A 21141-nucleotide genomic window follows, 5' to 3' on the forward strand; every position below is an offset into this window, starting at 1 on the left:
TCTCTTTTCTTAACCCACTATATCCCCTTTAGGGTCACAGGGTGTTAAAGCTGTTGACTGTTGGCCTGTTTGTTGCAGGGCTTTTCCTATTGTATAAAACACCAAAATCATTGGTGGACTTTCTAAAACAGATGATGAGTTTGTAACAGTGTTCTTTTCAAAATTGAGTCCGGCACTTTTGCTTCCATCTGCTCATAAAGTAAACATTCACCCCAGCAGCAGCAGGAGGCCAGGGTTTGCCTGGTGGTTCGGGCTTCCACTTGTCAGTGGTGTGTTTTCTCCATTGTTCTGACTGGTCAGGTAGTCAACCTTCAGTGCCACAGGAGAAATATTTCCTGAAACGTATGTAACACTTCTTGTTTCTTGAATCAAAGCACATTAAATAGAACCCATCATGTGCTTATAGCTGCCTGGTTCGAGGAATCAGAGGCCTGTTTCACATACTCGATCCATTGTGAAAAAACCCACTGTGTTATAACATAAGAGCATGTGACCATAAAGCACTGGCGAGTTATGCAACCGGTTTTCCTCACACAACTCTGCTGGTTTCACCAGGAGGACATATTAGGAGGACTGCGACTAACGTTTCGCTGTTGCCTGATGTCAACACCAGCTTTTGTCCATTACTGACAAATCATGACATTTTCTAAACAAGCACGTGCAAACATTCAACGCATTCTGGGAGACTCAAACTGTGACCACAGCATATTATATATGCATTTCTATATCAACATTTATACTATGGATGGGTTGAAGAGTCAAGCATTGTTACCATGGGTAGATCAACGGGACTAGTTTTTGTTAGACATGGACAAAGCGTACAGAGCTGCTGGACTGATCCTGCTGTGTGTAAAAAAGCACACATCAGATGGAAGTCTTCATGGTTAAATGTGCAAACGAAGAAGCCAAAGAACACGGATCTGTAATCTGCAAGGAGCGAAGAAACAGGAGGACAGGAGGAGCAGGTGACAACCAAAAGGACAGCCATGCCTGCAGAGCTGCTGGACAGGACAGGACAGGAGTGGATTCTAGCAGTTTATTACATAACAGAGGCTGGCAGTGGCAGCAGCAGCAGTTACACTGAAGAAAAGCAGCATGAAAGAACCGCACGTGCACGCGCGCACGCACGTGCACCAGCAGAACAAGCCGTAAGACGTGCCCTGCATTTCTTCTATGCTTGATGTCCAGATAAATCCAGGTGACATTGAGGAGCCACATTGAACGTCAAGCCTTATTTACAGAGCGCAAACAGTTGTTTAACTAAGTCAAATGCAGGGACGCCGTGACACAGAAAAAAGCCGATTAATAGACATAAATATAAAATGCCTGTCTTTAAAAACGGATCATGCAGATTTGCGTCAAACATCACAGTTGTTTCTGTCTGGGGTAAAGAGCGCGCGCCCTTTACGGCATCAGAGGTCTTCTGAACATTTTGTTCCCGGCCGTTCAGGTGGAGCGCGGAGGGATGGCATCCTCCCTGACGGGGATGCAGGAGGCCCGGACACACCTCCACCTGATCCCCGCTATACGGCGGGAACAGCGGAATGCTTCGGAGCGGGACGGGGATTAGAGGCGGTTATATAAACGGTGACCCGCCGGTCTGCGGGGCCGGGCTCACCGCACGACGGGCGGCTTAAGGCAGGCTGACGCACTTCACGTTCAAATAAAGGGAAACCGGCTATTTATAATAGAAAAAATTGGACCCGTTTTACCGTTGCCAGAAAAACAGCATCAAAGACTCAAGAGCGACTGAACAGGTGTCTCATTTAGTAAATGGTGAGTTATGAAATGCAGTTGTAAACGCAACAGTCTGAGTCCAGGTGTGAATAAAAAGGAGAACCGACTCCTGCGCTGTGTTTAGAGTTTTTAGGAATATTTCTCTGTGACCGCAAATACAAAACATAGTTTAACAAACTAAAAACATTAAACACAACACTTATTGACTCATCGAAGAAGCAGAGCCGGGACACGAAGGCTTTTTCTTGTGTCTTACCTTCGCCTGGTTAATAATAAGACCCACGAAAGTGGAGACGAGCACTGAGCCCGGCATGCTGCCTTTCCTCCGCATCTCCTGCTTCAGGAATGGGAAGGCGGCCGCGGGCGGCTCCTCGGGAACCGTCACGGTGTAGGACTGCCGGATGCTCGGCATGCTCCCGCTCGGAGCTGATCTGTCCGAGCTGCTCAGAGGTCAGTGAACGGAGCGCTGCTAGTTACTGTCGCTTTTCTATCGTCCCGGTAACTGACGCGGTTCAACGGTGTAACACAGCATTTACCACCGGGTGTCTTTCACCGCAGAAATGAGCACAAATGAAGGACCTGTGGCATTTCGTTAGGTTTAACTGTTTTGAGTAATAGCACCAATAATTAACTAAGTAAAAAAAAGAATTATAAACATAAAATAGTCACTGATTTCATTCTCATTGTATGAAGATGGAAGCAGTGAAAGTTCAGTTTATAAGCGGTTCCGCTGTTAATGGTAAATGACATGAACCGGCTCCCATTTGGTTTTACAGGAACAAAGCTCCGCCCCTTCTACAAGTTACGTCAGAGCCCACCTCCGACCGCTCTGTCTACGTCACAGCGCATCCTTTCCACGCGGCTGTAATCTCAAGACTTTTTTTTTTTGTTTTTTGTTTTTTTGTAATCTCAAGACTGACTTCGGCCAAACTAGAACCGTGTACCGTAGCACCGACACGAAACCTCAGATCCCTCCACGTTTATTCATGTTTTCAGTTCATTTTTGACATTTAGTTCCTGTCACTAAGCCACGCCTCCTGCCTCTCTTACAGCCACCAATCCTGACAGAAAGATCTGGAAATGAGCAAAAGAAAACTCTGGAAAGAAATATATTGTATAATAAATGAAAGGTAAAAGTATTAGGCCCATCACAAAATAAGTAAAATAAATACCTATCAGAATAAAGTTGGAAAATTATGAGAAAAAACTACCAACAATTTTGCAGAATAAAGTTGTAAATTTATGCTTCAAAAAAGTCTTAATTTTACAAGTAAAATACTTGCTTTTTTTTTCTCAAAGAAAATGCTACATTTAGTTTTTAAAATGTTTCAACAAAGAGAATCAAATATTAAGGTTATGTTGAAGAGAATTTAAAATATCAAATGGACATCACACTGCTTAAGAATCTTGCAAAATGTGCTTTAATTTTTTGTGTGGTAAATATGCTATTTAATTTTCATGAATTTACAACTTCATTTCCAAAAAGCATAACTTTCTCCTTGTAAAAGTACACATTAAAAAAAAAAAACATTTACGATTTTATTCTCAGACTTTTTAAGAAAACAAATGTGTGACTTTCTCACAAAAGTTCTTTGCTCATAACTTTTAAAAACTTTATTCTCATTCATTTTTTTTTATGGTGGTCCTAATATTATGTTGTTCAATAGGAGCAGAGGTGCAAGACGATAGATATGAGATGGACTGTGACTACAGATGAAAAATGAACTTCACTAAACTCAAAGCTTGACCTACAACAAAAAACCCATGAAGACACCAACCCTCACAACAGATGTTATTATGGAAAACAGGTACCCCAAAATAATCGGCTTAGAAAAATACAGTGAAATCTGAGTGTTATGGGCTGAGCTCTAAATTAACTTTTTTTCTTATAACAGTGATGGACCATAGAAACTGGAAAATAACTAATAAGGTGTAAAGCGACTGATTATTAATTGACCTTAACAGTCTTACGTTCATTTCATTTCACATGCAGCTGATGAGACTCCATCAGATTTGAGCGTGTTCCTATTGATACTATTACAAAATAAAACAATAAAATCAGTCTGATCTTGAGATACAGTGTTCAGGAGCTACAGCTGGGTTTCAGACGTGGAAAAGGAATCATTCAGGTGTTTTTTTAAGTCTATGATAGCACATAGTACTGTGTGTGCCGGCATGTGTTTGCAGACCTGACACAGGTGGTCTGTCAGACAAAAGGAGTTTTGTTAAATCAGACTTTTCATGTGAAGGTGTTTGGGAACAGCTGTGATTGATCCATGTAGATAAGTAGGTCAGACGTTTGTTGAGGTTTTTGTCTGATGTGCTGCATTTTAAGACTACCCATGAGGAAAAGAGAGCTGTGATCAGCATTTTTTTTAAATGAATAAAGTAGCAGGACGCAGCTGAAGAGCAGCTCATTGCATCAGGGGTTTCTGTCCCTCTGAAAGAAATGATCAGGATTTGCTTTATTTGACCAGGAATCTGGTGTGAAGTCAAAGCAGTGCAGCATGAACTCCACAACAGTCTTATGACCCAGATAACAGTCTGTGTGTACACAACTAGAATCAAGTGAGAACATTCCATCATAAGGCTAAGTGTGCTACACGTGCACGTGTGTATGCATGCATGTGTGTGTGTGTGCATGCATGTGTGTGTGTGTGTGCATGCATGTGTATGTGTGTGTGTGTGTGCATGCATGTGATGTGTGTCGGTCTAAACTTTCTTCACAGTGCGAATTACACGTTTTCAATAATCAAATCCAGAAAACGTTAAAAAGTCGGGAAGTTTGGATTTTTACTCTTGTGATGAAAGTATTAGCTCAGACATGGGTTAGAATTAAGTCAGGAGGCCAACGGGTGTACTCATAATACTTAAAATAGGGTATGAGGCTGGGCTAAGCGTTGAGTGACAATTGGAAAATAGCCTTGTTGTAACAACAAAACAGTCTTTCCAGCAAAGTGCCAGGAAAACAATTTCTTTTCCACCATAAAAGCTGTCCAGTCAGTGATGTTCACTGCAAAAGTGGACAGCAGCAGGAAGACCCACAGAATTTCTTCAACACACATTGAGAGTGGATCAGTGTATTGTTGAAACTGATGTCCAGAGCCCACAGGGAGTCCTGCAGTTGGTGAAGCTCACGGTCCAGCATGAATGTTAGTTTAACCAGGACTCTTCTCTCTCCCACGTCCCTGACTGACTGCAGAGGACAACCCCGGACAGAGCTAGACTTTTTGAAGACTTAATCCAATGTTTTTTCCCTCCTTCTCTGAGCTGTTGGCTTTACAGGGCATGCTCTGCAGGGTGGCTGATGCCCTTAAAGACATGGAAGGTCTGGAGAATTACCCCCTCACCCCCAAAGACTGGAGTCTTCTCATCAAAAAGGGTCTGCATCAGGCCTTCATGAGCAGATCATTCGAGCTATTAGTCCTGTCCAGTTTATTGCTCAAGTGAACCTTCAGGCACTCCTCATAAGAGTTCTCTGCCTCAAGTTGTGTCTGAATTCCTTCACTACTCACTACTTAGTGCACTATATAGTGTGTTTGATGTTTTGCAGAGCCGTCCAAATCTACAATTCCAAAATTAAGTGCCCTAGTAATTTTCCAGAAGTCTTTGCAAAAAACCAGTGTGCATCAACGCTCACTAGATTAGGTATGAGGTATAAGACCCTTAATGCATTGCGTTGGAACAATTTTTTTGAGAAATTGTATGTCAAATAATATTTTTATAAACCAGCCATTCATCATCAGAACACAGCAATTTCATGAAAAAGTTATTTTAAATTTTTGTATTTATTAGGTTTTTACTTTGGGAAAACAGTGACGTCATGTTTCCTGTGAAAAAAAAAAAGAGCATCTGTTCGAATTGCTTTTAATATTTAGGGCACTAGATAGTCCTGTACTATAAAGCTTTGTAGTAAATAGGATATAGGGAGGGAATTTGGACATAGCCTATTGTATGTGTGCATTCCTTGGATGTTCTCTGATAAAAGGTTAGGCCCGCCCACATTGAGGGGGTCTCCACACCGCAGGTTAGGAGATCATACAGTCCCTGTCTCTTATAAACTGGGGTGTGTTTGTGAGATATTGTGGTCTACACTATACTAAATCAGGGTCCACACCTTTCCTCTCAAGAGTTAAAAGCGCTTGAGAAGTAACAAAAATAGGACTGCAGATCTGCTTCAGGCGAGGCAGACCACCACCATTATCTGCAAAGTCTTCATTAGGTTGGAAACAATGGCATTGCATCAGAAGATGTTCAGATCTTTCCTCAGCATCAGCCCTCAGCTCCACCTTGCTTCCTAATCTACAACCTCTCTTCTTCGCCTTTAGATGACCGTGGCAATCCACGGTTTGTTTTTCAGAAAATGGAGGAAACAGTGTTTTCAAAACAGAAGCCTCTGTAGTCAGCGATGCGGTCTGTGATGACTCTGATGTCTTCTCCATGTGGGTGGTAGAGCTCTGATCATAGTGGTGAACATACACTGATTCATAAAGATAAAGTCCTGAAGCAACTTTATCAAAAATATACAATGATACAGTGTTCATTGTACAGCTGTTATAATCTACCAGTTTAAAGTGACAAAATCTAATAAAGAGATTAAATTACATTTATATTCAACAAATAGCTGTATTTTTAAGCTGACTAGTTTTATTGTCTTATTTCAAACATTACACAAAAAGGAAGCAGTGAAGAATAGGGAAGGTTTAATAGAAGATTCCGAGGGATTGAAAACAGATCTAAAGTCTAAAGAACATACCAACTTCAATTTGTGATAGATCAATTACAGAAAACTTTTAAATCTTTATTCATTTGATCTAGATCGGCTCTATTTTTAGAAGAAAATGTTTTATTTAGATTTGTTTGGTTAAAATTACCAAACAGGGGGCATTGTTAAAAAGCATTTTTGTTTGTTAAAAAATGCCTGAAACCAAAAGCCTGAGCAAAGAAATCTAAAGTTGAAACCGACCTAATAATGTGCAGAAAACAGACACATTCAAGCCCACTGATCTTTTGGTATTTGTTGGCATCTGGTTTGTATAACGGAGCATCTAAAAATGAGACTAAGAAAACCAAAGTCGGAAAAACAAAATTTCCCACTAAATGTAGAATAGAAAAAAGATGGAAACAACCCAATTTATAGAGGCGTACAGATGATAAACAGGGAGTAAAAACAATACAACAAATCATATATCTAACAAAAACAAAAAACGCTACCAAAAAATGTATTCTATTGTCAAAAAATCCAACATGGTGGATGGAGATTGCAACCCAATGTAAGTTTTTTGAGTCTAACATTTTCAAAATGTTGTGTTTTCAAAAACCTGTCCCAATCATTTAACAGAGAACACAGTTATCCTTCGACCTAACTTATCCAAAGATTTGCTTAATGATATTTGGATGACCCATTATTAGATTTACATGAAAATCAGATGGAATCATCAAAGTTTGGTGCTCTGTGACTTTAGACTTCAAGAAAAAAAAAAAAGATCATTAAAGTTTTTAACTGTAATCAATCCATTGGTGTGGTGAATAACACAGAACTTTATTAAGACAGCTTAAAGCAAAGGTCTAAAGGATGAAAGACAAACGGTCTGAACTCGTTTTGGCACTTTTGTACTACCGTAGTTCTTCTCATGAACCCATTCATTCATAAAGTGTTCCCTTGTTTACTGTGGGAATGTGTTCCATAAATAACCCGTGAAATAAGTCTGCAAAGTAGGATTACAGATGTTTTAATGCTGTAAAACTCCTCACAACACAGTTTTACACTCTTCTTAGACAGACATGAACATTTTCACACTTTCTGTCTTGTTTAAAAAAGTTCAAAATTCAAAGACTTGAAGAAAAATAAGTCTAGAATTATAGAATGAAAACAAAGATCTGCTTACAATGAAAATTTATGTAACTCTGTAAAGCTGTCATTGTACAGAAGACCCAACAGTGCGTTGTTTATTTTTTATTTCTATTATTTTTTCCTCATACCCACAGCCACACATAAAGACCTCAACACTGATACAGGCCAACACAGGGGGTTCTGAACCTGTGAACCCTGTAAATCTAATAACCCCACCAGTTTTCCAGAGCCACACCCAGAACAGAGCAATGGGGCAAAAGTTGTCTAAATACAATGTTGACCCAAAACCAGCCAAAGGGAGCTTTGGATTGTGGTGCGGGCAAAAAGGGGGTTGAAACAAACGCTACTATTGTTTTCTCCAAAAGCTGCCAATAACCAGAGTGTGAGGTTATAATAATCTCCTGTTTAAGCTGTTAACACTTTCTAATAGTTTAAAGAAAAGCAATAATTTAGTTAGATTAGCAAAGGTTTTCTATGAAAAACTGAAACCCACAGTGTATTTTATAGATTACCAATTCGCCACAATGCCAACAATGACCCTGAGTACAAACCCCAGGGAGCACATAGTCTATTAAACTAATGCCTTTGTTTAAATCCAATATACGGTAATTTAAATAAAAGAAGGAATTAGATAAGGACAGTTACAGCAATTCTTTTGGCATTTTTAAATGTGGTCCATGATAGGGGACCAGCAGACACAATGCAAGTGTTTCGTGTTTCACGCTTGGATTTACTGTGCCATGCTAGTCCTAATTCAAGGTACTCCTGATTTCTGACGCATCATCAGCATGAGAGGTGAGTTTATGATAAAATCAAGCTAAATCATAGAAGACTTTAAGCAGCTTCTAAACTCCAAGAAAAACTGCATTTAGGTTTTGACCGTTTACCTTTAATAGACTACATACTAACAGACTTTAGAGCATTACAGAAGTTGGCTGTAACTAAAGGAGCAGATTTGATTTAGAGCAGACAAACTTAGCAAGTCTTCTTGGGAATATTTAGAAAACATTTAGAATTGATGTTTAGGATGAAACATAGAAGAAGAATAAAAGAGTTTTCTCTAGTCAAGAATCCTTACATATCTATTAGGTCACAACAAAAAGATAACCCATTTCAATAGAGTCACAAACTAAAAATCAAGGGAAATATAGGACATTTTTAACTAAATCGAGATTTTGAAACAATGGAAGACACAAAATTTACTGTGTTTAAAATATCTAAATGTTAATTATAACTCAATGTATAACTTAATTAAGGTTAACATTTAAAACTTTTAGAGCAGTTTGAGCAGAATCACCATCTTACCAAACAGCTGATGTGTTTGTTTCAAGGACGTTTAATGTGTGGATGTTCTTGAATGCTGTCCGCACACATTTGACATGCTTTTTACTGATACTAAAGCATTTAAAGAAAGAAAGTAGATGATGCAAAAGGAGATGTAAAGCTTGAGTAAAAAGCCAAAAGCTCTTCAAGTTGCTCTTCATAAACCAGACCCATTGATTTTAAAATGAGCAAGGCGATGTGTAAAAATTACGTTTAACAGCCTTCCAGGCACAGATTTCCCTCCCTGCCACTTTTATCCTCACATTAGCAGGAAATAATCCAGAGGAGAAATATGTAAATTGTTCCTTTAACCTATGAAGACTTGATCTAATATTTGAGCTAATGCACATCTACATGTCACAGCGTCCCAGTTAAGCAGAATTGACTGCTGTGGTGATATAACCCAAAATGTGACGTCCACACCAAAGACGGCAAGTCTTCAGAGGTGAAATGACAAAAATTAAATGTTTTTTTTAATACAGACTCTCGGATAAAGCTGAACCATTAATGAGCAATCAGAGTTTCCCTTGAAATACATCCTGAAAGCTCATTTTTCACCGGAAGAAAGATGTTACCGCGCCCCCTAGTGTTTAATCCTTAACATTGAAGGAGGACATGTCTTAAAGGAATTTTGTTATTGTATTGTGTATTATTCTAGTCCTAGTCTAGTCTTGTAACTTATTACAGTAACCACTTACTGGTAAAATTCATTTGACCAGCAGTGCCCCCCTCCTTGGAACAAAAAAACATTTACCATATAAGTAAAAGCATTTGCAGCATTCATTGTAACTTGTTTGAGTAAAACAATATAAAAACTGTGTAAAAAGCTGCATTTGTTTCCATTATTGCTCATCTGTTAGCTGCTGTTTCTCTGTAGAGAAGAAAAAGCAGAGTAAAAACCAAGTCTTACCGTGGAGGTCCTGTTTGGGGATTCAGGCAGACCTTCACTGCTGGGCTCCCATGTCAGTGAGCTGAACTTTCTGCTGCTGCTGCTGAAGGCCTCCTGGGTGGAGCTGCGTAAGGGGGCCTCCTGAGTAGAAGAGCCTGGGCGGGATCCGTAAGAGTTGACCACATCTGTAGTTCGACTCCGGTAGTTTCGTGGGGCACTGATGGAGGAGGACGGGGTGGAGGAGAGGGACGAAGCATTGCTGAGGCCCAGTGAGGCCAAGTCCCTGCTCAGGTCACTCTGTGATACAGATTTTCGTCTGTTGAGTGACGTATTAGAGGCCACCGGTGAAGAGAGGTAGCTTTTTTGAGCCAGAGGTGATGAGTAGGAACTGTAGCTAGAATAGGTGGCTCCTCCACTTAGCCCTGATCCACTGTAGGTCTTCACAGGGGTTCTGCTGAGACTTTCACTTCGGCGGCTGATAATGCTGCTGCTGCTGCTTCCATAGATGTCCGTGTGCGGGATGGTTCGTCCACGCTCAGGGTCTGAAGAGGTGCTGTAATTGCGGCTGCGGGAGGTGGAGCTGCTTAAATAGCTGGAGGAGGAAAAACCCAAGGAGGAGGTGGGAGAAGAGGTTGACTTATAGTTCGACAGCCTGTCTCGATCGCTGTAGGAGCTAAGGCCTGGGGTCAGGGAGGGGCTGTAGGAACTGTAGTGGCTGGCGTAGGAGGGGCCAGCATAGCGTTTGGCGGTTGAGGAGACACGTGACATTCTGATGCTGCAGCTGGATTCTCAGCCTTTGGGAGGGAGAGTCTCTGGAAGACTGCATTGACTGCAGATACAATAAAAAGACACAAGGTTTGTATTAGTTGCAAGAAAGGGTATGATCACAGACGAAGTCAGTGATTACTGTCAGTCTCCCAGCTTATACAAAAAGTTGCTGCACGACTGCAAGTTTTTTTTTGCAGTGTGCACCTTTGACATCTGTGTTCTGTTTTTATCTTCTGTTTTTTACTTTTGGTTACCTGTAGTTCAAAGTGCTGTTTGCGGACTGTATACTCCTCAGTTTGTGTGTGTCTGTCTCAGTATGAACTAAGACGATGTGTGTGAACAAGGTTATTATAGAGAAATGTGTTCCTTTTTCTTGTCATCTCATCCTTTTGTTTCATTCCATTAGCATTGGAAGTTGAAATAATAACAATGACATGATCAGGGAAACGTTCCAAATGTCTTTGGATCCACTCCAGACTGATGCATGGTCAATAACCTCCTCCTCTTTTCTTTATTCTATTTAAATCATTATAACTTTGGGCCTCATCAGATTCATGAATCTGATGGATCTCAAGTCAAAAAGCTGATGAATCACAGTACATTTGTGATACATTTTAAAAAGGAAATAAAACAAAATCTTTATTTTAATAACTTAGATTTATTTTTTGTGGACACAATCATAAAACAACATCTGACTAACCCAAACACAAATGATTGGTCATTATTCCCACTGTGAAGTTAATTTTGTGTTGAGCTTTGAAACCAAAAGAGATTTACTTGATGTTTCCAGATACAATAATGGAAAACTGAATGTGAATAAATGTCTTACAGAAAAACACAAATGGTGTCATGAGTTATCGGTAGCATTTTTTGTTTAAATCTTTTGTAGGTTAGACATGGACTTCATAACATATAAAATACCAAAGAAGCTCTGAACTACATGCTGAATGTTTGTGTTTATCTTATCCACTGCGATCAGTAACTGTGATCAAATTGAATGAGAAATCTCTTGGAGACACTTGGATGTATTCTTTGTGGTGTTTAAGTTCAAATGAGCGAACTTCCATTGATATCCATGTTATTTTGTGTATTTTCATTGAGGTCAGACCCCATGTGTTTGTATATGTTTTTTATTATGACCACAGGTGTTGGAGAATTTTTTTAAATTTGTCCCTGAAGACTGTCTTTAAAAGTATGTACATGGAACTGTCTTTTTCCCAGTGATCTTAGGGGTCACCAGCTCTTCTTACCAAACAGAAAAAGTTGAGTTTAAATAAAATGACCTGCAAGACTTTATCACTGAGCATTGGCGATCCCTCTGGCCTGCAAACAGTGCTGGGGGTAAACTCAGACGGCACAGTCTGTTCCTGTGGTATGTGAAGCCCATTCAGGCTCCTGTTCACAAGAGCAGAAGCGTCTGAATAAATAAAAGTATCTAGTGTTGCTGATCAGCATTAAGTTTAACAACAGAGCCCCCTCCCCCACAAAAAACAAAACAAAAACAACACTTTACTATATTCCCCTTATCCTGGTCTTCCCCCTAGGTAAGTAACCTGTTGGGGAAGGTCATCCTCTCATTCCCCCTTTGGGCTGCGCAACTTTCTCCCCGTGCCGTTCTTTGCCAATCCTTCTGTGACCACAGACTGATCAATAATTCAGGTGATGGATCTGGACTAGACACAGAAGATCAGTGCTGGGAACAGGCCAAAACTCCATGCAGGCCAAACCTCACAGGACATGCAGGTGCTGCTGAGCAAAGCAATCTAAGAGGTTCGTGGTAGAAGGTTGACATAAACCACATCCACGGGATGTGTAAATGGTCCACAGGTCCACGGGGCACCAGTGTACCCTGGTGTCCACACATCGTTCTGTTCTGTGTCAGTCTGGTAGGCGGGACATGTGCATTTTTTTATGTTTATCCGGAAGCTTTGTTCTTTATTTACTACTGCAACAGCAGCTAACACCCACGGTTATTTGGGGTTTCTTTTCTGGAATGTCTGTCTAACTTTAATGGCATCAAACAACTTCTAGAGCAGGGATAGGCAACTCCAGGTCTCAAGGCCCAGTGTGTCGGCATGTTTTCCAGATATCCGTACCCTACTCATGGCTGATTACTTTGAAGGCATGCAGGCTTCAATGTCCACCCCTGTTCTAGAAATTGGAAAAGTTAAATGACACTAACTGGAGTTTTTCAGTGATATAAGTTTAACTATAATCACCTCCTTATAGTTTCCATGGTGATAAAGTGTTAAAAGCAGGGTCATGGATTTCAAGATGATACATTTCATTTTGTAAGCCTTTGTAGACATTTTTTAAAGACAGGAAAACAATCTGAACAATCAGAAACGTATATTTCATTCCTTGACAGGTATCAGGGAGTACTCTGCTAAATGTAGAACCATTTATAACATATTTGTTCTTGACTCTGCTAACAGCTTGACTCATTTAAAGGGGGTTTCTTGTAAGCTGCTTCCAGCTCTATATTTAAAGACAGACAACTCTTTTCAAAATGACGCTGTCCACCATGAGCAACCAGGATGAGGGCACTTCTTTATGAATGATCTATGGCTCATGGGCGATGTGGCTGAAGTCCTTACCAAAGCAGCGGAAACACACTAGCTTAAAAGTCAGAGTGTGACAAATGAAAGCTGATCTTATTAAGCAAACATCAGTGAGTCAGTGAAGTGGACTTGCTGTCCTGGGTCACAAAAAGGTGATGTTTGTGTCCAGATTGATAAACAAGTTTCAGTCTCAGTTTTTAAAGAGAACCTCAACCCAAAAACCTCACATGTGCACTTTTTATAGTTTCCATCACTAAATCACAGTTGAAAACCAAGAAACATTCAAATAAATGTTCTCAGTTTGATAAGTGAGCTGAGAGGGCAGAAACAAAATTAAACTTGTAGTACAGAAATGATGTAATCATTAAAAAAAAATCTGGATTCCTATTGGAAGAGGAGATGTTTCCATGGAAACAACAGCACACAAACACAAGCAGGCTCTCTCAGCACACTCTTATGCACCCTACTCCCCACATTTTCAGACAGTTGTTGCCATGGTTACTGGTGTAACAAGCTGCATTTGATTGCTGGATACTATGGAGACATTCTCCACAGCCGTTCAAATTTACTACCAGAGCAAATGACTGGCGTCTTGTCCTCACTTAAGGGAACCATCATGGGGAATCTTTGTCTAACAGCTGCAGCCGGACGGGCTTCTATGAAAAAAATCTGTCTACAAAGTGGTAAGGATGGCTGCACAAGTGCAGTATAAGTAAACAGCAGCTGACAGCTGGGATTCTGCTGGCAAATATCTAAAGAGATAGAGTTTCAATGATGAGGCAGGTATCAGACAACTGGGCTAAAAACTTTTCATGAGTCTCCCTTCTAATATATGCAACTGGATTCTCAAGCAATTCGTGGGCCAAACAGAACATAAAGATGTTTTTTATGCGACGAAGACAAAACCAGTCGATAAAAAAACTGCTTTTATTACATCTTTGAGTGTCTGACTGGGACTTTAATCTACTTTGTGGTCTCCACAGTTGACTTGCTTGCTCTGTTAGAGAGCAGAGGCACTCTGCAGTGCATTAGGAGGGTGGGTGTGATGACGCAGGGAGGATGTCTAAGCTAACGCTCCCCCGGGTCACCATGCACCAATAGTATCAGCCCTGACACTGCTAATTTGGAGGATAAATATATGTGTCTGTGTGAGGCCCAGGGTGGTTTGTTTAGCCGAGTCCGTGCAGCTCGGAGGCAACACATTGGGGTTCTATTTAAAAGTTGAATTAAATTCTGTGCGGCATCCACCTGTCACTGCAGCTAAATGAGGCTATGACACACAGCATCATATTTCATTTCCTGGGAGCACAAACACAGACGTTTAAAGTGCTGCTCCTTAGTGTGAGTGGATGACACATTCACAGAAGTTCAGGATTTGGTTCACTTTGAGAACAGAAGAAATCAAAAGAAAGATGCAGTTTTGAAAAGCAGACGGTTGGTTTAAAATCAAATAACCGTTACCTGTATTCATTGTCTCCAACACTGCTTAATAATACTTTATGAGGAAGCAAATGGCTGCTGGATTAAATGATCATAGAGATAATGAACAATCTCCAACAATCTGCTTGTTTCCGTTCAAACTGAGTTGTTTAGGTGCCACTGAGCTGTGGAACAACCACCAGAATAATGAGTGAACATCTACCACAAGATGACTGTTGAGATCTATTAGCTGTTTTGGTGCATTGACAGTATATGAGAAATGGACTGAGTGACCCCTCCCATCTGGCATTCCAAACAGGAAGTACCCGCTGGCTCCTAGAAGCTAAAATCTCATAGACTTCTATAGAGAAATAAACAGCCATTCTTGCTCTGTTACCTTTTTTAAAAGGTTCTTGCTAATCCTACTTTTTTCATAATAATTTTTCTTTATTGTAAGTTATTCAAGTTATAAACTGAGCAATCAGATGCCTCTATAAAAACATGTGTAACCCACTGGCCACCACCACAATGGTTGATTGACAGATTCTTCTGAGCCCCCGTTCAGTGGAAGGGGTGTGGAGTTTGAACAAGTTTAATCCTGATTGGTGACAGTAGTTGCCATAGAAATGCTGACTCAGACTGACTCAGACCAATCACTGTCGTCTGGCTCCAACATGGCGACGCCCGTATCGTGGAAAAATGGTGACTGAATTTGCTTCCTTTCACTGGAGCCAGAAGTAAACCATTTTTATGGGTGATGTCACATAAATGTCCAGTAATCTTATAAGTTAATGTTTTGGTGCACAGCTGCTGAAAGAGGCTCAAAGTGCTTTACAGTCACAGTCCCATTCACCCATACACACACATTTGCACCCTGATGGCAACTGCGCTGCCAAACACTGGTGCCAACCTATAACCACCAGGAGCATTGTGTGATTAAGTGTCTTGCACAAGGACACTTCGACACATCAGTGGGCAAGGCGGGAACTGAGCCTACAATCTTCTGATCAGAGGTCGACTGCTCTACGGCTGTATCATGAATGTTTTCATGTGAACCATTATCCTACTGGTTAGATAAAGTGAGAGAACTACAAAATAAAAGCCCCAAACAGTTAGATCTCTGTTACAGCAGATTTTTCTTTGGGGTTGTATTGGATCCTGCTGATGGTCAATAGTTACTTACTGACCTAAACTCACTAATTATCCTACAACACTAACATTCCCTGACAGCTGGAACTTCATTCATTTCCCTTTGATAAATACACTAAGTGGAGTGACAGGAAGAGTTAAAACATTAATCAGAGCCTTATTCTTTATTAAAGGAACAAGTCAAAGATCTCTTTCTTATAGGAACAACATAATAAAGACACTAAAGCAAATCAATCCACAGGTTTGGTGCAATGTAGACTATTTCTTGGACTGCACTGGTTATATGTAAAGAGTTAAAAATCCTCTTTAGCTTGGTTTTACAGCACAAATGGATGTATCAACCGACTCAAGGCCTGCTTTATGTTTACAGGAACATGGAGTGGTTCTCGTGGGGAGTATCTCTAATCAGTCCTGGGTTTGGTTTGCTCTCGCAGCCTGCCATATTTATACTGTGAAATGTGACCAGATAAGAGACTTGATGCCTGGGAAGAACAATCTGATGCCTCTGTCCTCTCCCCCTATCCTGTCAGCACTCACTGGCATGCACACGATCCATTTCCTTTAAACCGCCTCAATTCTGACTGCTCCTTCAGAGCCTTCCTATGAAGCTTCTTCACGTCTTTTCACACGTCTGTATGGATGAAACTCAAATCACATCTGCAGCAATACAGGCCTGACAGACAGCAGGAGAAAAGAGTAAAAAAAAAATCTGACACAAGATGTTTATATAAACTGCACAACGGATAAAAAATAAACAAATAAGCAATTTCTAAAAATTCTGTGAAAGAAGTTAATTCATAATACTTTGTTGATGTTAAAATGTAGCTCTAGCATTATGACAAAACATTTTAGTTGTAGAAAAGGCTTCGAAACAACAGTTAGGGAACTACTTTTCCTTAAAAACTTTATTGTTAGTAAACAATACAACCCCCCCCCCCACACACACACACACACAACCCCTCCACCCCCTTTATGTTCACTTATGAAGCATGAACCCTTTTCCCACAAGATTTCCAAACCATTCACGTCTCCATGACTTGTGGAAGTAACTCATTCGGTCATCAACATAATGTTGGTTTTGAGAATATGTTATGTGTTCTTTGAAGCATAATTTGTCACTGAAGATACAACAAATTGTTAATTCTGCATTAATTCAGATCTTGAGAAGAGTTTCTAGTTAAATAGCCACTCCCATCAAAATAGTGTTTGTGGTGTTTTTAACATGATCTAGTCATCTACAAGTAGATGCATCCAAGCCTGTGGACCGCAGATTTATGTTTCTACGATACAACGACAAGCTCTTTCAAATGGAATTTTTTTGTCTGTTCCTGACTCACCATGAGTTGTATAAAGAAATACTCTGTACGTGTGTCCTGCATCATGAGAAAAATGCCACAAGAACACGTTAAAAACACCAAAAACACAATTTTTACTGGAGTGGGTCTTTAAAACCGATATACTGTACCACCGATTACTAATGTAAAGTGTACATAACAACACAAAGCTACTTTTCTCTGCAACAGAAATAAGCTAGAATCACATTAATTGGGTACATTTTTGAAGTAACGGTAGTCAAAAGAATGTTCCATTTCATTTAGTCTTTAAGTTTGTCCCCCAGCTCCATCAGGATGAACCCTATCTGCTACACTTTTCAAACATGTAGTTGTAGAGTTAGATGAGCTAATTCTTCTTTAACAGTCCTGGTACATCGTTCTATCAGAGGATCACTCCTTCATGTGGACATCCCTGAGGTTTCTACTTTTTTCCCCCAGAATCTAGCTTTTTTCTTGTTAAGGAGTTTTGCCTTTATGAGAAGGAGGGTCTAAGGGCAGGGATGCCCACTGTAGCTTAGTCTGTTTAGTCTAGTTTAGCAATCAGCTATTGTATTTTATAACTGATTTCATGTTTTGTACAATTATTGAAGTCCGTTGAGATAACTGTGTTGTAATATTGGGCTATTTAAATAAAACTGGAGTGAATTGAATACAGTTAAGAAGTTAAGGATTTAAGGAGTTCTATCTGGAAGATTTTCTCATCTGAAGCTAGTTGTAGTTTGTTGATGTGTCCTTGGCTCATCTCTACTCATTCTGATGTATGAATCATACAGTTTCATGTGTGGGTTTTCACATACGCTGATGAACAGGCGTATTCCCACTCTACCAAACTTTTCCTTACATCTGTCACAATCATCAATCTGTCACAAACACATCAGGGGTATCAAACTCATTTTCACCGAGGGCCACATTAGCATAGTGTCTGTCCTCAAAGGGCCAGATATAACTTATAGATGTAACTAAATGTAATGAAAAATAAACGCAACTATTCCTTAATGTTAAATAACATTTATTTACTATAACATTTTAAACTAACAATTACAGTTGCATAGAAAACATATTTTTGCTTGTTACTCCAGCATAAATCCTTTTAAATTTGATTCTGTCAGGTTAGGTTATATGGACAGAGTTTAAGTCCTAATGTATAGTTGCCCAATCCCATATTTCAAGTCTGATTCCCCCTAGATATAAATAAATACCGGTACACACCAACTTTTATTTTTTATTTTAAGAAATTAAAAACTTTAATGCTCTTACGGGCCACATAAAATGACATGGCGGGCCACAGTTGGCCCCCGGGCCTTGAGTTTGACACGTGCCCAACATGAAGCTTGTGTTCTGCAGAGACATCTCCAAATCCTGGTTCAAAGTTTCAGTGACCAGCAAAAGATCTATGCTTTTTCTGTATGTATGGTTCTTATCAGATTGAAGGGGTTTATGGCAGGTGTGTGAGCGCTGATGGTGTGAGGCGTAAGTACCTGCTGTATGTGTGCGTTAGTCCCTGAAGATCTGGGGGGCTGTAAGGCAGCTCATCCTAATGTGGCTGCCCCCAGTGTGTACAACAATCAGCTCTGTGGAAACAGGAACACGTCCCAATGGTTAGCAGGCAGAAAAACAAGGCAGGAAAATCAAAGGACAACTGCGGTCTGACACAAAGTGAAACTTTATGAATCAAAAGGCAGAAATTTTATTTAAAAACTCCTGTGAACAGAAGTTTGGACACATCGCATGTCAACAGGGGAATGATAAGTACAATGTGTCCTGTAGTTGTGCTGTTTCACAAACCAAACTACAGACAGGACACCTATAAAACAATCAAAAATAATCAGTTTTATGAATGTTAACACTAATTATAAAAGCTTTATATTTCTAAAGTTCCACGAGTGCCATTATTATTAAAACTGGACTCATCAAAATCACACCATCACAGAAAGCCACAGCTATAAAGATCTCTACTCATGATTTACTCATGCCAGAATAATCAGGAACATTGTTTCTGTTTGGAAATACGTAACAGTCAATAATACCTTTATAGTCACGCCGGCTCAATAAAAGTGAGGAAAAGGGTCGATTCAAGCGGGATCAGCTGCTCACCCTCGTAGTCATGAGCGTCCAGAACGGCACAGAAACAGCGAGGAAACTGCTCTGTGGACTCTGAGTATGAGAGGCTAGTGTGAGTCCAGCCATCAAGAATGCCATAGATCAAGTTACGCTGCTGGTAAATATAGCGGCCGGTGATGAGCTCGGCAGGTCTTACAAAACTCTCAGGCATTCCAGTTTCCTCTTCAAGTACAGAGAAGAAATCTACGCCATGACCAAGATTCGCTTACATCATATCACTGCAACGCCTCAGCAAATGACTATCTTTTAAAATAAAACCAGAGGACGTAATTTGTCAAGACGTTTCTAGTGAAATTACTAAAAATAACTTGTATTTTAATGTTGATGCACAGTGGTGTTGTGGTTAGCACTCTCACCTCACAGTGAAAAAGTCCTGGTTCAAATCTCAGCAGGGTCTTTTCTTTATGAAGTTTGCATGTTCTCCCTGTGCATGTGTCCAAAAACATGCTTCATACATTTATTGGTATCTCTAAACTATCCCCATAGTAGGTGTGCATGTGAGACAAACTGTCCCCAGCCTATGAACAACAGTAGCTGGGTTAGATCAGCAACCCAGTGACCCCAAAAGGGAGTTAGCAAGTTCAGAAGATGGATGGATTGTGATGTTTTCAAAGGCAAACTACATTCTATCTTTCAGATCATTTCTGTTTTATTGTGTTGGACATCCAGAAGGATACAGAAATCCATAAAAAATCCACAAAGCTGTTGATCCAGCAATAATATTGTAGTTCCTAAAACACATTTTAATGTCAAATTACTGCAAATCTATCCATCTATAATATATCCATTCATTCATTTTCATCTATCATCTATCCATTCAATTATCACTCATCCATTAATCCATCCATCCATTTATCATCCATGTAGCAGAACTCACAGCTAAGAATAAACAAATCTTGGTTTCGCTGTTTCAGCCTAAATAGCGTTACAGTAGCTTATGTGACAGATGATGAATTTACTGTGGAACTATATTCCAGATCGATGGACAAATGATTTCACGTGATAAACGTAAAATCATTGATAAAACTGGTGGTGGGCTGCACGGTGGCACAGTGGTTAGCGCTCTTGCCTCCAAGCAAGACACCTTTCGAAAACATGCTTCATGCTAAATTGTTTCAATGGATGTGTGATTGTGGCCCAGCGACAGACTGGTGACCTGTCCAGGACGTCCCCTGCCTTCGCCCACAAGTGGCCGGGATAGACTCCGGCAGTCCCGTGACCCCGAAAGGGACAAGATGGGTTTAGAAGATGAATGAATGAATGAATGAATGAAAACTGGCAAAATAAAACTTTAAAAAATGCTATGTTCATACAAAAAAGACATACATGCATGTGCTTTTAAACCTTTAAGCAACCCCTAAAAAAATAAGGTAATAGTTTTATATGTAAAACAGCATTTCTTGGGAAACTAATATTTTCTGTTCCCTTTAGGACTCGTCCCAGCAAATCATCTTCCTCCAGCTAACCTTCTCCTGTGCTTCCTCCTTGCTCATCCTCTATACCTAAAAACTATAGCTGGTATCTCCAACCTCAGCATCCTTTTACCAACATCATCACTGTTCCTCTTAATGGGTCCAAACCATCTCCATCTGCTTCCCTGCTCCAAAACATCTAAGATAAGCTGTTCCTCTGATGGATTCATCCCTGATCCTGTCCATCCTCCTAAAGAGAACCCAAAAATCTTGGTCTTATGAAAAGAAATAGGACTATCAAGAACATGTAAAAAAAAAAAAAAAGGTATCAGAGCAGGAATGGTACTCTGAGAATGACTGAATAATAGCTGTTTATTTCTTTATAGAGGTCTATGGGGTTTTGTCTTCTTGGAGCCAGCATGTACTGTCAGTTTGGAACACGGGGGGGGGGGGGGGGGGGGGGTCACTCAGTCCAGTTATCATATACAGTCAATGAACCTTCTGCATTTACCCAGACTTGGGACCAGCACATTAAAAACACTGGATTATGCCCCCTTATTGTTGGATTCTACTA

General features: G+C 40.1%; 1 protein-coding gene across 8 annotated transcripts in view; it reads right to left on the reverse strand.

Annotated features, from left to right (window-relative positions):
- Positions 1-21141, reverse strand: part of LOC101158874 (ubiquitin carboxyl-terminal hydrolase 2) — a 30832-nt gene that overhangs the window by 8817 nt on the left and 874 nt on the right. For 2 of the 8 annotated variants that reach the window (XM_023961552.1, XM_023961547.1), the window contains exons 1-3: positions 19062-19188; positions 18513-18605; positions 9825-10632 (exon numbers count right to left, since the gene is read on the reverse strand). In XM_023961552.1, coding sequence (XP_023817320.1) covers positions 9825-10571 — 747 coding nt within the window. In that variant the 5' untranslated portion in view covers positions 10572-10632; positions 18513-18605; positions 19062-19188. Of the gene's footprint in view, positions 1-1993; positions 2471-9824; positions 10633-18512; positions 18606-19061; positions 19189-21141 lie in introns of those variants that run through there. The other 6 variants (XM_023961549.1, XM_023961546.1, XM_023961548.1 and 3 more) reach the window with 5 other exon arrangements.

The sequence above is a fragment of the Oryzias latipes genome, chromosome 13 (genome assembly GCF_002234675.1).
Source record: "Oryzias latipes chromosome 13, ASM223467v1".
Classification (NCBI taxonomy): Eukaryota; Metazoa; Chordata; class Actinopteri; order Beloniformes; family Adrianichthyidae; genus Oryzias; species Oryzias latipes.